Source organism: Spodoptera frugiperda, chromosome 12 (genome assembly GCF_023101765.2).
Source record: "Spodoptera frugiperda isolate SF20-4 chromosome 12, AGI-APGP_CSIRO_Sfru_2.0, whole genome shotgun sequence".
In the NCBI taxonomy this organism is placed as follows: domain Eukaryota; kingdom Metazoa; phylum Arthropoda; class Insecta; order Lepidoptera; family Noctuidae; genus Spodoptera; species Spodoptera frugiperda.
In genome coordinates this window covers 12,230,787-12,246,422 of record NC_064223.1, presented here as the reverse complement: position 1 = coordinate 12,246,422, position 15,636 = coordinate 12,230,787, and the positions used below count along the sequence as shown (strand labels likewise).

General features: G+C 35.9%; 3 protein-coding genes across 4 annotated transcripts in view; 2 read left to right on the top strand and 1 right to left on the bottom strand.

Annotated features, from left to right (window-relative positions):
- Positions 1–15,636, bottom strand: part of LOC118262624 (carcinine transporter-like) — a 284,870-nt gene that overhangs the window by 122,286 nt on the left and 146,948 nt on the right. The window contains exon 14 of one of the 2 annotated variants that reach the window (XR_007705811.1): positions 7,204–7,226. The exons of the other annotated variant lie outside the window; for it this stretch is intronic. The gene's annotated coding sequence lies outside the window, so the exon portion shown is untranslated. Of the gene's footprint in view, positions 1–7,203; positions 7,227–15,636 lie in introns of those variants that run through there. 2 annotated transcript variants of the gene reach the window in all.
- The window catches only part of LOC118262232 (glypican-6), an 88,842-nt gene that overhangs the window by 3,045 nt on the left and 70,161 nt on the right, over positions 1–15,636 (top strand). The gene's annotated exons all lie outside the window — the stretch shown is intronic.
- LOC118264904 (putative nuclease HARBI1) lies at positions 11,810–13,816 on the top strand. Its single transcript, XM_035577561.2, has one exon. It carries the CDS (start codon positions 12,716–12,718, stop codon positions 13,784–13,786), a length of 1,071 nt encoding a protein of 356 aa, XP_035433454.2. The 5' UTR covers positions 11,810–12,715; the 3' UTR covers positions 13,787–13,816.

Here is a 15,636-nt window from a genome sequence, read left to right as displayed (position 1 = left end):
TTAAATATAATTATAATTCGCCACAGTATAATCATTTATACGCAAATTTTATTCGTCGCCAATGGTAATTCAATGGAAGCGGCAAGATCAGGCGATACGAGTTCTTGCTATTAAGATAGACTTCGTTTTAAGAGCGCAGGTTGACGCCACGTTTCCCAATAAGGCTTACCGTCTGATAGATCGTCCGGCATCGCCGCAGTATCAGGTTATACAAAGTATTTTGCATAGGTTGCCGGTTGTTTAGCATGCAATACTCGATCGCCGGGACTTCTAACGGAGACTTGTCGCGACAACTACCGGCACTACTACAAGACCTATCTATGATTTAGATATTCAAATCCTAAAGGAATTTGAAAGCGAGTCAGATGTTTCGCTTATGTGCAGACAAGATGACAATTAATTTAGGATGCAATCATTTGCTTTAAAAATCTTCACTTCATGTCATTCATCATCTCAGATTTCTCTGCGTTCGTGCTAAAATGTGAGCTGGTGTCTGTGCCAAATAATCCTTGTTTGAGGTTGATGCATCGGATCATAAATAAAAGAACAAAAATAATAAACTGCATAACTCAAAATATAAAGCTGACGTCAGAGAATGTTACTTCATCTTGTAAAGAATAAAAAGAGTAGAAAATATTCTGGGTACAGGGAATCTCGGTAAGATTAAGGTCAGTAGCCTCTTATTTCCTTAAATAAATATACCTTCGCCGCTCTGTAGAATGTCATAAGCAATATAAGGATGGACATCGTTATCATGGGTTGGGGTATCCTGTTTGGTTAGGTACTTATTTTATAAAGTAACCTATCTATCAAAACTGTCACAGGAGTTGAAGATAACGAACGCCGACTGCGGGAAAGTCCTATGAACTAAATAACTTGAATCCAACTTGGAATTTGATTAACGTAAACCTTTAAATGCAACCAAATTGTATAAAATTATATAATTGGAAAACAAATACGTATTGTAAAAGGCAGTTTTATAATTTATTACCAATTAGGAGTCGTGATATAAATCTTTAAAATTTACGAGCGGCTTAAGTATGATGATTAAGTCATGAAAGCTCTTACATTTTTACGGAAACATAAAAAAATAAAATATAAATCATACGAAATGCTTCAACAAGCAAATATTTGTATTACGAAATTGCTAGAAAACTCTTTTAATGTATACCTGGGCAAAATACTAGAGAATTCAAAATAAGTGCCAAAAAAGTTAGTTTGCAATGGACGAAACCTATTAAGCTCGTAATGTAAGCAGAGGGATTTAAAATGGTTGTTCGCTTTTTTATGTCCCTTAGAAAGCTACCGAGGAACTCTCACCTATCTGAATGTTTGGAATGACATACAAAATTGTCCAGTGGGAGGACTGGTTGACAAGCCGCCTGAGCATTGAGTAAACACGGGTGTAAGGTCGACAACCCACGAGCTGGCTCTAGCCTTATTGATTACAGTCCAAGTGATTACTAATTTATCAGTTACTTCACCGAGGAAATTCTGTTTCAAATTTTTTTGATGAAAAACTATTTCTGTACACTTTAAAAACAACTAACAAACGACGGTAGTTATACTATTTTGGTGGATGTGTTGAGATGCTTAATATTTATGTTTGTCATAAACGTATACTTTATTCAAATTAATTACAGCCATATATTTCTGTATGTATAATGTAAATCACGTGCGGCAAGTACATACATACAAATTACCAGTTTAAAAGACAAAATAAATCGTTAAAATCGTACCCTGTTGGCGAATTAGCACATACCTGAAGAAGAAATCCCATTATGTCGACATTATTCGGGCTTTCACAGTGTACCCTTTCAATCAAACTGGTTGAATGGTACTCCATCAGTCACAGGGAATGTCAGACCTTTTATGTCGCGTTCCATAACCTCTTATTCTGTAATTAGGCTCGGATAGGGGAAACAGGATGCCGCGTATTAAGTTTTTGTAGATTTTTATTATTTGTAGATATTTTCGATTTGAGATCTCCTTTATCAATGATATTGAATTTGAATCGTCTGTTTTTAGGGACTGTCTTCTTCTTCGAGAAGCTACCTGATAAATACTGAATGTTTTTGTAATAAACGAATTTATGTAATGACCGTATTTCGGGATGCAAATATAAACATTGATTAATAAAACCGCATGTTTTACTCCGTCCCGTAACCCTGCAGGAAATCGGAAAGACATGAATAGAATATGATAGGTCGTTAAATTCTTATATACGATGACCAAAGCACGCCGAAACTATGGAGTTATGGAGGTCGAAGATGACGTAAGCGGCAAGCGCACTGCATGTCCAAACCACGTGGTATTTTATTTATTTTATAGTATTCGTTCGCAAATCCGCCCGTGTGCTACTTTTACACATCTACATACAATTATACTACTGTAATTATGTTAAACAGCTGCACGTTTCTATGTCACGGACCGATGTTGGGTATGACAGCTCTTAAATCCACAAACTTGTAACTGTATTCTACTCTGTAGGGAATGAGTTAAAACGTAATAATATTACTCCGCTGATTCAAGTAAAGTCAAAGGTTATATAAAAATTCGCTAATAATCATAATATTTTTGATGAATCTGCGCAAAAAAAATCGAATAGATAGTTAGGTATTGCTTTGTTGCTCTAAAATATTTTGTTAGTCACTCGATTTCATCATCACTTCGTAATTTTTTTTAGTCTCCTGTTGTCATGCCTAAAAAACAGTACATACCCGTGTAGACGCTGGGTGCAGGCAAAAATAACTTTGTTACCAAGTAATCGACGATTTATTTAAAAAGAGATACGTGACTTATTGAGAGTAGCAATAGGGTTTCAATAGATTTTAACGAATACATTTCAATTGTGATTGAATAGAATAACTACTCGTTGCTCAAATAGACCTTGGAAACCAATCTTCCTAATATATTTGCGAGTAAACAGTTCATTAACTTTAAATTCTTTGCCTATGAACTTCATTCAATTACCATTTATTTTTGGCGCCACTGAAGTATTAAAGTATTAATTTTACTGCTACTGCCTTCCTGCTAGTTCAATCCTGGTAGTTCTTGGGTAATGGGTGCTATAATCAAATAGTTTATGGGTCTGGAGACCTTGCTATGCATTAGGGCCTTTAGCTAAATTGCCCAACGTCGTTGTTGTTAATAGAACAACTAATTTATTCAGAACAATTGATTTAAATTGAAGGGATTTTATTTCGGCGTAGTATGTCTTGGTATGGAAGGAAAGAAACTTATTTGAAAAAGAGGACTTAGACACATGGCTTCATTCTGTAGACTGGTCTATCTATAGGCTCCCTACGATGAAGAGATGACATTAATCACCCTATTAACAACGACAAAGTAGGAGGTTTCATTTCTTTAATTGGTTACCGTGCTCATTAAAATGCTATACACGTTTAATGGAAAAGATAAAAACTCTCGGTAATTAGCTGTAATCCGGAAAATCGTCATTGTCCGCAACTAAATAAGAGTATCTCAAAGGTTTTTAATTCGCGACCGGACATTCCACGCGCGAGGCAGGTGCCGACCTGTCGCCGTTCCACTGGACCGGTCCACGGCGCGCCAGTCGTGGCACTGGCCTGCCAACCGCGTGCAAAAAATGTGCATTCGATATTTAAAACTGATGTTTCCAATCGTTCTTTATTTAAATTGAAATAAATATTCTCGAGAATTCGAATCGAATGTTTTTAAAAGCTAATTTTTGGAATGTAACTCATTTAATTATTTTAATGGATTGCAAATTGGCGCTTCTTTGATTCTATGTGGCCCTGACATGCCTATCATGGCGCAGGAATGTTTTTTTGTCTTACTTCCTAATTTTGTAATAAAATCTTAATCAAATCATAGCAAACATAAACTTTCCACTACATTTACCTATCTTAATTATAATCAACGTATGTAGTTTACCTAATTTTGAAGTTTGTCTTAATTTTGTGCTCAGTAAATAGCAGTGATTAAAGCTATTTAACTTAAAAGCAACATATGCTTAAATTGAATATTCCCATTAAAATGAGACCTATGAAAGCTATTGAATATTCACTATATTTCCAAACCAATAAAGGTTGCATTTTATTTCGTTGCAGACATCAACCAAAGATAACGCATGCAAAAACCGATTTGGGCTTTGGCGAATAAATTATTGAGATTTTATCTTAATTGTACTATCGGGGCATTTCGCAATAAACGCGGATTACATAAAATAATACTCTTTGTCGGTCTGTACTTCTCAATTGCGTTTGTTTAAAATTAATTACTTTTTGAGTTTTATGGTAAATTTTATCTTTCGCGGAGTAGTATGGCCAATAAAGACAGCCATTTTATGTGCTTATTCCGTAAGGTAATCTATAAATCGAGTTATTTCGTATCACATAGAAATTGCAAATTGGTAAAGATCTAAGTGTAGTTAGTTACCTAGGCAGTTACTTTAACTGTACCCATTCGTTGTAATTTATTCAGCATCTCCGCTCATTAAGTCAGAAATAAACTTATTTGTCTCTTTATAAAGGTTAGAAATGCAAACATTAATAATTCCGTCTTACTAAAATTTTATGTCTGATTATAATGAATGCTCAGTACCTACGTACAGCATGTTCGTTAAAATATTCGTAGAATTCACCAAGTATTTTAATGAAGACCTCGGAACTGACATATTTTAAAACGTCTGATTCATTTGTCTTATTCCTGTGTTATGTTTATTGATGTAACGTAATTTATTTACCAGACTTATGTACCGTGCGATTTAAACATCAACTAACGTTAAATTGTCGGAAACATCATTAATTTTCTTTACAGTATTTTTTCCTACACACTCACTACTTTCAGAAATATAATATTTGTATTGTATGTAACTAATAAAAATAAATCAACTGCGGTTGTCATGTCATATCACAAGAACGTCAAAGGGAAACATTTTCGCGCCATGTTGCGCAGGCCATCGACAATATAAACGGGCGCTGGTCACTCAATGCCCGTTTATGTGCAATGCACAAGTATCAATTACATTCAGCCAAGTTAATACCTATCGGAGTTTATCCTCTGTTTTATGTGTCGTATAAAATTATATTTCCTTTGAATAAATATTTAAATAGATATTGAGTTCTTTTAACTTAGGTCTTGTTAGGTTTTTGCCATGGTAGTGCTGTTTGTCTCTCGTTTTTGTTATCATTGTAACTAGCCAAGTTCTTTATCCTCACCATATTTTTTTTTTTCGTATCATACTATATTTTTTACGCAGATCATTCTATCAAGGTCACATCATCTGTTTGTATTGCAACAGCATAAAACAATTATGTACGGTCAACACAACTTCTCGAATTCGCAAAAAATAAATTGCCTTTTAATTTTGCTGAAAGCTCGCATTGTTTGCTTTGCACGAGTGGTTCTGTGTATAAAGGTGTGAAATGAAACATGCATGACGGTAAATAGAACAAGTACCTAACCTAACTACATAAACAGAAAAAAGCATTTAGCTCCTAATCAAATTGCATAGCTCGAAACACACTAAGCCAGTTAGCCATCAAATAGTGCAATCCAAACATTGATGGAAATTCGACTCGCACAATAGCACGCCAATTTGAAAATAGCGTGAAAAGCCCGTATTGTATCGTATTAACAGTGCTGCGCTTGCCTACCGTTAAACCGAATTGGAAAACTATATCAATTCAGTATTCGAGCACGAACGGGTTCGTGCAGGTCGAGATCGAACATCGAGTTATGACGTGGCGAAAACAAAACGAGTTAGAATCGATTCTGTGCATTCCGACGCTTCACGGATTCTTCGTTAAGAATGTGAGCCCGCGAGATCGTATAATGATTATAATCTCGATTTAGTGGTCGATTCGTCATCGTCTGATTTAGTTAATGGAATAGGCAATAAGCGTGTGAAACGACTGAGATGACTTCTCATTGTGATGGACACCCGATTTTGTAATAGATGTTGATAATGGACACCTCGACGCTGAGTAAAAAATATGTTCTCTGTGACCATTTCTTGACTGTCTGACTAATTTGATTATAGATAACATCTACGTTTCAATCCAGAGAAAACAAATAAGGCTATCAAAGGCCTTAGAAAGAGAGATACAAAAGTAAGTTGTGAAAATAGTTTGGTGCAATATTTGCTTTAGATGAAGATAATGTCACCGTGCCATCTTTATGCAAGACGATTTTAATTTCAAATAAGTATAACGGGATAGGTTGCAAATAGTTAATTTAAAATTTATATGGAGAAATTAAAATACCAACTTCTTTAATGAGCTCTATTGCGATCGTCGATTGCGAAGTTGGTTACTATCAGCGAAATTAATAAAAACATGACATTTTGGAGAGGTCCTGGAGTCAGGAGGATGCAGGACGCAGTCGCATGGGAGCGGAATGCGGTCCGGCGAGCAGTGGCGAGGGGGAGGGGGGCAGGTTGCGCGGCCGAGCCGGCCTATAAACTGCGACGAGTGGTTCACGCGCCCCGTAATTATTATGCCGTGAGAGTGCTTGGACGATCACCCCTGCACCATAACGCCACTGCACACTGTTAATTTTTATTGCGAATCAGACGCGCATTTTTGAAGGATAAAATGTTACTAATGAGCTCATAAATAGGTTAATGAGGCTTTATAACGACTTATTTTTAAAGTTGATCGCATTTTGCCATATTGGAGCAGCTATAAAAACGTTAATGCACTATTTTATTGGCGATGGCTTCATCTTGGCAGTGACCTGAAGAGCCATCCAACATTGTATACCTTTGTCTCCAATGTATAAAAATTACATATTATAAAAGTAATTAAAACTCATAACTGAGTGATGCATTATTTTCTGCGGCCAAAGACACTTTCGTTGTGAACAGGAGTAGGTTCAGAAATATGTATTTACGGGCATTACTTGACTAGCATAATAATGACTGCATTTGTGTCCAACGAGCCTTAAACACTTTGATCATGCTTTGACATTTAAAAACATAGGTATCGAGAATATTAAACGTGTGTTGAAAAAAGCGGATTCGACGTTGCATGCATGATTCATAAACTAACTAGAACAAACCTTACTTCTCAAGTCATTTTTTGCAATCACTCATTGTTCTTATTGATACCTGAATTTAGAATGAATTTGATGTTTTAAACGGATACAGTTTTTGGACTACACCACGTTTTTTTTTTAAGAAAATCATCCAATGTCTTCTCCCGCCTTATGTGAAGCGAGAGGGAGTGTCAGACTCTTACTGACTAAAAACCACCCCGTTCCTTCTGCTTTGAGCCAGAGCCCCGGTAACCTGTTATATCGTCCACAGCTCCGGATCGGACTTCACCACATACATTTTAACTACAGCAAATCACGCATATTATCCATTTTAGCTGTCCAAACATACATTATACCAAACTATTATGAAATTAACGTAAGCATCTCACGCCACTAAGCACAAGATTTCCTAATAGGCGTAAACGGCTTTATAAACTATGACCTACATATAAACCTACGAGAAACGCCCACAGAGCCCACAACGCAAGCTTTACGACCTTACACTTTTATACATCACTAGTCTATAAACTTTGTTACAAAAAGCAACTCAAGATCATGTCATGTAAAAGTGTTAAAACTACTGTTATTTATGTTGTCAACGTGAGAAACTACGGCGGCGACATCGTATGTTCTGTCTCGGATAGCCAAAGGTTAAAGAACGAAGTACCGACTGACTAAGCAACCAGTATGACATTACTAATAACGAAATGATGTCTCATGTAATGAAAATAACTGCTTACAAATGTTTTTACTTAACTCTGTATATTAAAAAGCAAACAAAGTCGTGAGTCACATTGTTTACAGCGTTGCTGTTGTAGTATTCAGTACATTTTAGAATTAAGACTGCAACGTTGGTGGTTTGTTTTTCTTGCTCCACAATAAATCAGACATGTAAACTAAAACAATTATAGGTTTGTTTTCGTTTACGTTTCCGGTTTGACAGACACATGTGATCGTTTAAAAAGTTAGTGAAAGAGGGTATAGGCATCACGCCGCGTTATGAATGAACCGGCCCCGGCCGCCGGCCGCGGGGAGAGACCGCTATCGGAATTCCAAAAACTTGAGTGGGCGATGCCGATGCGCTTGCGCATAAAAAACTAGTCGATCCGACACAATAGCACGAGGGGTCGCCGTCGTGTCGACCTGCGACTGTTTCAAGAATACCACACGAAACTCATAATATTTATGTGCTATGGTATCTCGATGTTGTAAATATTTCTGCTGCGGATATTCAATACACGTAATTTTATTCAAATCGCTTCTGACATGTCACATTCGTAATGTAATAGGGCTATAAAAAGTTGACATGTCAAGTACGTGGAAGCCAATACTTCCGTGTAATGTTCAACATGAGCGTGACTCGGAGAGTGCCCTCAGTGCCCTCTACTCTACATGTTTAAGAAATGCATTTAAAAAAATACGAAGGGTTTCTGTGATGTATACAGGTTTTACGTACAAGGCGACGCTCTACGGCTAGTTAAAATAACAGAATAATGAGACTTCTGTTTGGTTAACATGACAAAGACTGGCTAAGGAATGCGGTTCATCTCACCGGCGCCTGAGTCGCGATTGAAAACTCTAGTTTTCCATTCGATCTGGTGGCAGGTCACGTAGGGAAGCGTTGGATCGCTTACTAACCAACCTTTAAGTAATGCAACTATTTAAGATGCCCTTAGCTACGAGATAAGGTGTTTCTAATCGCACGAATCGGGCATACAGCGGTAATGTCATGGAGGAATGAAGCTGTGGTTCATTAGTGTATTAAAAAGGACATGTTTTTAATGAAGAAGTTTCCTGATGAACATACATCTTCGCTGTTCCCAATAATTCGCTAATTGCTTAGATTTCATTTCACATGCAGACGTGATTGTCAGTAATTAATGTAATTATACCTCTGGATCTCGCTTTAAGTGCTGTTCTATTTCAATCGACGTAAGACCGGTAATATTTACATAATTAAATGTGTAAAGCCTCCTTTGTGTCAGTCATAGAGACTCTGAATAACGTGTGATTAAGCGAGGGACAATATCCGTATGAATGCGAGACATAAAAGAAGTCTGTTGATGACTTACTGTTGATACTGAGTGACTACCATACTTAGATTATAGACGCAACATATCCTTTTAATGATATTAGCTCTTTGGAGTTTGAATAGGAATTCAAAGATGATTGAGGAAACACCTATGCCTGATTGGGATAGAGGGAAAATCGTACCTATATGTATATTTACTCGTATGTCTAAACCAACTTGCATTGAGCAAGCGTGGTGATTAATGCTCAAACCTTCTCCGTGTGAGAAGAAGCTTTTGGGCAGCGGTGGCCATTGATAAGCTGTGGATGATGATAATGATGTCTAAATGTTAGCCTCTTTTGTGAAAAAGTACCCTTTCCCAAAATCTCAATTTTGAAGATGTTAAAGTTCAACTTGGATGTATATCTGCATCATTTTAGTTCTTAAGTGCGTTTTATAAAGATCTGTATTTAAGATTGTAAGAACACGTTCACACTAGTGACAATCCAGTCCCACTCACATTCATGATATCCTAGAATTTGTTAATTTTTTCTTACAACACTTTTGTTAGTGAATGAATTGACGCGTCAGAAAAGTAACTAAACCACCTAGGGTAGTTATGATAAAGTGAATAGGTACCAGACAAATTATCCAGTCATCTAGATAGCAAACGAGCCTGACTCTAACCGTTATGTCTAGCGATGTACGTGTCGATTACTTCATCCTCGCAAAAGCAAAGAATGAAATGGAACCAGTTATGGGACCAATTGTTTTATGGTCGGCTAAAATGTCTTTCATAAAAAGCATTGTTTAAACTTGGGTGGTCTTTATTTTGAACAATTTACTTTCTATCTAGAGTAATTCCTGCGATATAAAGGAATAGTTAGGTCTCTATTTCTTCCGTAGCTTCGATTGTTCGGTTCATTTCTTGGATATCCACTGGATGTTTGTTTCTCGTGTGAAAAACAACACGGAGGATTGTTGGCGCGGCACTGTGAACAAGGGACGCGGGGGCAGCAATAAAGCTTACCTGCTCTCTGAAGATATTATCTTGTCGGTCAAAGGCGCCGGCAACTCCATTTCCGAACTTCTTACCGTTGGAATATCAACCTTAGAGTTTAAAACTCACAGTTGGTTTTTGTTTTAAAGGCGGTTCAGTAAAAATATGTAATGGTGTGGAATTACAACACTTTGTCAGATTGTAAGCTTTGTCATAGTTTATGTATAAACATTAGACTGAAATTGTTGCAGTTATTACGACATTTGCGTCTGTGGTTAAATATGGCATCGATGTAGGTTTTGGGTATTTGGAAATTGGTACTTAAACTGCTTATTGTAGCAATATCAATATTACATATAAATAAAGTGGAATATCCTATGATATTTAAACGTTATTTGGTCTTTTCATACCACAAAATAACACCAGAGGTCCGTTATTTTCGACTAATAGCTTAATAGGGGTTAGTTTAATCCTCAGTGGTCTTCCAGACTACAAACTTATTCCGAGAATTTCGGCAAACCAAAATTGGACAATACTATGTCGGACCAAAGGACCGAACTCTGTATCCTGTGCTCGGTAGCCGTATTTGCCGATTACGGACATTAAACCAGTCAGTCGGAACGTAACGGAACTTTTTATTAAGAAAACACCATGTGGCAAACTTCGCTTTTCTTTTCAACTTTATTATGGGTGCTTAGGGATTTCTATTATGTGCAGCACATTAAGCTAACCCTAAACCGAATTTCAACTTTATGACTAAGTAATAATAAGGTGGTAAATGGCAACAATGAGGTACAGTTTGGTATAGCATGATTTGCGTTTGTCTACCCTTGTACTTGGTCTTTCTAAACATGCAGTTTACAGTCGTATTTATCCGTTTTATTCCTACTTTTAATGTTAGTGACGCGTTTTATTCTTGGAAAGTAGTTATTATGCTCAGATAGTCCATTTAAGTACGTTTTTATCACGTGAGTAATAAATTTAAACAATAATGCGGGGTTATTAATTATTTTTACACTCGTTGTCTTGGAACCTTCTTGCTTGATGATAACCCTTGGACATTAATTTGATTGATGTGTGTGTGTTTGGATTATTTCATAAGTACCAAGGCTCTATAGATCCTTTATAGACTGTAGCTACATGTTAGCAAATCTTATATTTTCGCCTACAATCCTATAGTTACACACGTTTGGTAACGAAATTTTTGAGCAGTAAGTTACATATTTCCGTTAGAAATTTCCGAAATGTGTCAGTTATAAAAATTCTTTTTTGAAATTGCTTTTATCCTTTCAATAAAGTTGAGGAATGCGGGCTGTGTATCAATTAAAGTAGATGTTAACCGCAGGGTTGCCAGGTGTAAGATGCAACTGCCTAAATATGGGGTTGCAAAAAAAATGGTATTGTCAAGGAAAAAAATATGACGAATAAATTGATTGAGTACAGTTGCGGTTACTATTAACTAATTAAACTTTATAAATACTTTGAATACCAAAACAAAAAAAACACATTTGTTTTCATTCACTATTTACTTGCGAGTGGAAAATTCAATCCAAAGTTCATTGACCTAAACCGGGTAATGATTTAATAATTGCATACGACTTTGCGGTTTTCTTTGAAGCCAAATTAAAAGAGTGATGATCCGACCGATCATAATTTAGTTAATTGAATCAGAATACACTCAGTATTAAAATGTAAGGTGGTATACTACATCTGTTACTCAAAGGAGCATCTAGTGATTATAAATGATTTAATAAACTCAATGTCTAAAAAGCGTCTAATTATATTCAAAACTTAGGTATTTTTAAAACCATACCTGGCAACCCGAGCCACAGATAAACGAAACGGGTGGTGGCCAGTATAAATAAACTATGCAGCTGCGTTTAGGATTAAAAGAAATGTTTGGTGAGAGAATTACATTAGAGGCGGCGCGCGCATTAGTTCCTGAACGATATTCAATTGCTTTTTTAATAGCTGTGTTAATTTTCGAATACGTTCGCTTACGTCTGTTTTATGTTATTTGTAACTGGCCAGTTTCATTTTTTTTAAGGATACGGGTGGTTTATGTTTTAATTTGGGATTGAGTAATTATGTAATAGACACAAAAAGTCTTTTCCAAACTAAAGTGCGTCAATTTATGTTTTATCTCTGATATGTTTCATAAAATCTTAGAAATAATATGAGAGTCTATTATTGGCTAGGTAAACTACGAGTACCAACTTAACGAACTAAATGAACCAGTACCAACATAACCAATGTTATTATTCAGAATGTAAAGTCTAGAATTCTCTCCCTCATTATTATTACAAATATAGACTAGACAGCGCTCAAGAATTTCTACAAGATAATCTATCGTACTATTGGAATGTTAACATAATCGGCCTTACTTATAAACGATCACTAAAGTTAAGACACAGTTAAACTACGTATTAAAAAATATTTTAACTCATAAACGATGATTAACGCTAATTAATGTCTTAGCGACTGCTTAAATAGCTGTCAACTTAATCAGTGACGAACCCTTGTTTAAAGACCTTAATTACCAAAATGGCGTCCGAAATTCGTAAAAGTCACAGCTGTGGTATATCTCAACAATAACACCACATGCAAACTTCGCATTGAATTGTGTTCTGTTTGCTGGGCTTTGTTCCGCTACTTAGGAAAGTGAAGTGGATAAATATTAAAAAATGGATATATTTGACGACGATAATGAATTACGCACATACCGTGACGAGATAGAAGAAATAAGAAATTTCAGGAATATTGGTTCAAGAAGGAGAGTAAAAATATATAATTCAAGATCGAACCCAATGGAGGAATTGAGTGAAAGCGACTTCAAGCATCGCTACAGATTCAGTAAAGAAAATATGGTAAAAATTATAAATATCTTAAGAAACGACTTGTCCATGGATAGCCGGGGCGGCAGTATACCTGTGGAGTTGCAAGTAATGGCAGCTATAAGATACTGGGGCCGCCATGAGATTCAAGAAGACTGTGCGGAAATTCATGGCATGAGCCAACAGACTTTATCAAGAACTGCTAAAAGAGTTGCTATTGCATTGGCTTCGAAAAGTTCCATTTATATTAAAATGCCTTCAAATTTAAGAGAAGAGACTGAAACTATTCGGAAATTTGAAACAATTTGTGGGTTTCCCCATATTACCGGTGCAATAGATTGCACCCATATTAAAATAAGAAAAGTTGGAGGAGATGTTGGTCAGTACTATATAAACCGTAAAGGACACTATTCTATTAATACTCAAATGGTGTGTAATGCAGATTTGAAGATCTGTGATATAGTTTGCCACTGGAGGGGTAGTACTCATGATGCAAGAATATGGCGTGAGAGTTCCATTAAAAGGAGATTTGAAGAACGAGAATTTAAAGGAAAACTTATAGGCGATGGTGGATACCCTTGTACCCCATATTTACTGACTCCAGTACTGAGACCCCGCAACGAAGCAGAACGGCGGTACAACTATAGCCACATTCGCACCAGGAACGTAATTGAGAGATGTTTTGGTGTACTTAAGGCAAGGTTTCGGATACTTTTGGAAATAATGAGAGGGTCTTTCAATACGATTAAAACGACAATCGTTGCATGTGCAGTATTGCACAATTTAGCAATTGAATTTGATGACACTTTAAGTTATGAAACCCCTTACACAGACAGTGATGAAGACACTGAGGCCATTGAACAGGACTCTAATAATTTGACACACATAACCAGAAACATTTTTATTGAGAATTTCTTTTAAAATACAAATATATAGTTTTATTTAAACATTTTTTAATTTTTTTCCCAATATTTTTGTTCTAGGTCCAAAATTGCCATTCTCTTCTTATGCAATTCATCCTCCCGTTTTTCTTTATTTTCTTTGCACTTTTTTGTGAGTAGGAACAATTGTTCCTCATAATTATCAGCAATCTGAAAAAGAAACAATAAGATGTATACAGGGTGTCCCTGAAGTCGACGTCCAACGGGCACCAGATGATCAGCAAGGTTCCAACTGTTATCAGAAAAATATAAAAAAAAATCTAAGTCCTACAGTTTTTAAATTACAGTGACTTATGTGTTATCCACGAAAAAGTACACCTGTGCCAGTCTTTTGACTCTTGTTGCTATAAATCTTAATTTTTTCGGCTGCAGTCTTCCTTACATTAACCTGAATAGTGCTCCAGTAATATGGAATCATAAATTCTTAGCCAACTGCTTTAGATTGGAAAACATTGTTAGTTTTAGAGGAACCAAAGACTCTGAATAAAATTTTCACCTTACTTTAAGTGACTGTACTGAATAAATTATGTATGGCGCTAGTAATGGCAAATTTCACCAAAGTTGGCGCATTTAATAAGGATTATAAAATGGTATAGCACTTTGCAAATTATTTCTTAAATTCGACACAACAAAACTCCGTTTCGATGAATTTATTTGAACTTACTAATATTTCTTCTAGTGTACTCAAATCATACGTTACAATATATTGTCGACCAAAGCTGTAAGCGAAATCACGGGTAAACAGACAATGTTGTTTGACAAGAGATCCTCGCTGATTTTCAACATGATGATAACAAATAGCGTGCAAAGTGCTGTCTAGTGCATACGAGGTTATAACGTATGATTTGAGTACACTAGAAGAATTTTTAGTAAGTTCAAATAAATTCATCGAAATGGAGTTTCGTTGAAAAATCTTTTTTTGTGTCGAATTTAAGAAATATTGTGCAAAGTGCTATACCATTTTATAATCCTTATTAAATGCGGCAACTTTGGTGAAATTTGCCACTACTAGCGTCATACATAATTTATTCAGTACAGTCAGTTTTGTAATTTATGAAAAAAATCATGCAACCATCAGGCATAACCATAAGTACTGTGATTAAGATGTTACCTTGTTATTTTGTTTAGGTTTGTGTTTAGGCTTATATAATTCCCTTTTTATTGTGTGTTTCTCTACTTTTGTTGCTGCTAGTGGTGTTGATAAAATTGGATTTTCTTCCACATCAGGAGTACTAGATAACTGAAAAAGGAGAGCATATTAATGAATATGTTATTATAATGATTTCATTCAATTGATAGTTGGATTACAGTACCTGAGTTGATTTCTCAGAATCTACAATAATTGCTATTTCTGTGGTGGCTAACCCAGATTCTGACATCATCTGTTCAGTTGCTGTTGACTGTGACTGCAATAGACAATTATTATAATGTATAAATAAATAAATCATACTATGCGACAATATGAAATCAAACTATACATGCATACCTGTTTTATTGTTTCAATAAATATGCTATCACTATCAAAAACATTACTGTCAATCACAAACTCATTAGGCAATGACTGAATTAGTTCGAGATCTTCTTGTGGCGGACTTGGTGGTGGAGGTCCTCCACCAGTCATCTGCCTGGCCCGCCGATACTCCGACTCTCTAGTTTTAACTAGGCCTTTTGTATTACGCCACTGGGTGACAATTTGTGTCATATCCCTGGGCTTTTTATTAAGGCTATTAAAACTGAAAAAGGTTAACATTTATAAACATGAGTGCTTTCCACTTTGGTAGTAGAGATAATGAAAGAAATGAAAGAATTAAAATAAAACAATGCTACCTA

What these genes read in the sequence shown, in the direction of transcription:
- LOC118264904 (XM_035577561.2), top strand. Translation starts at nt 12,716, where the DNA reads ATGGATATATTTGACGACGATAATGAATTACGCACATACCGTGACGAG.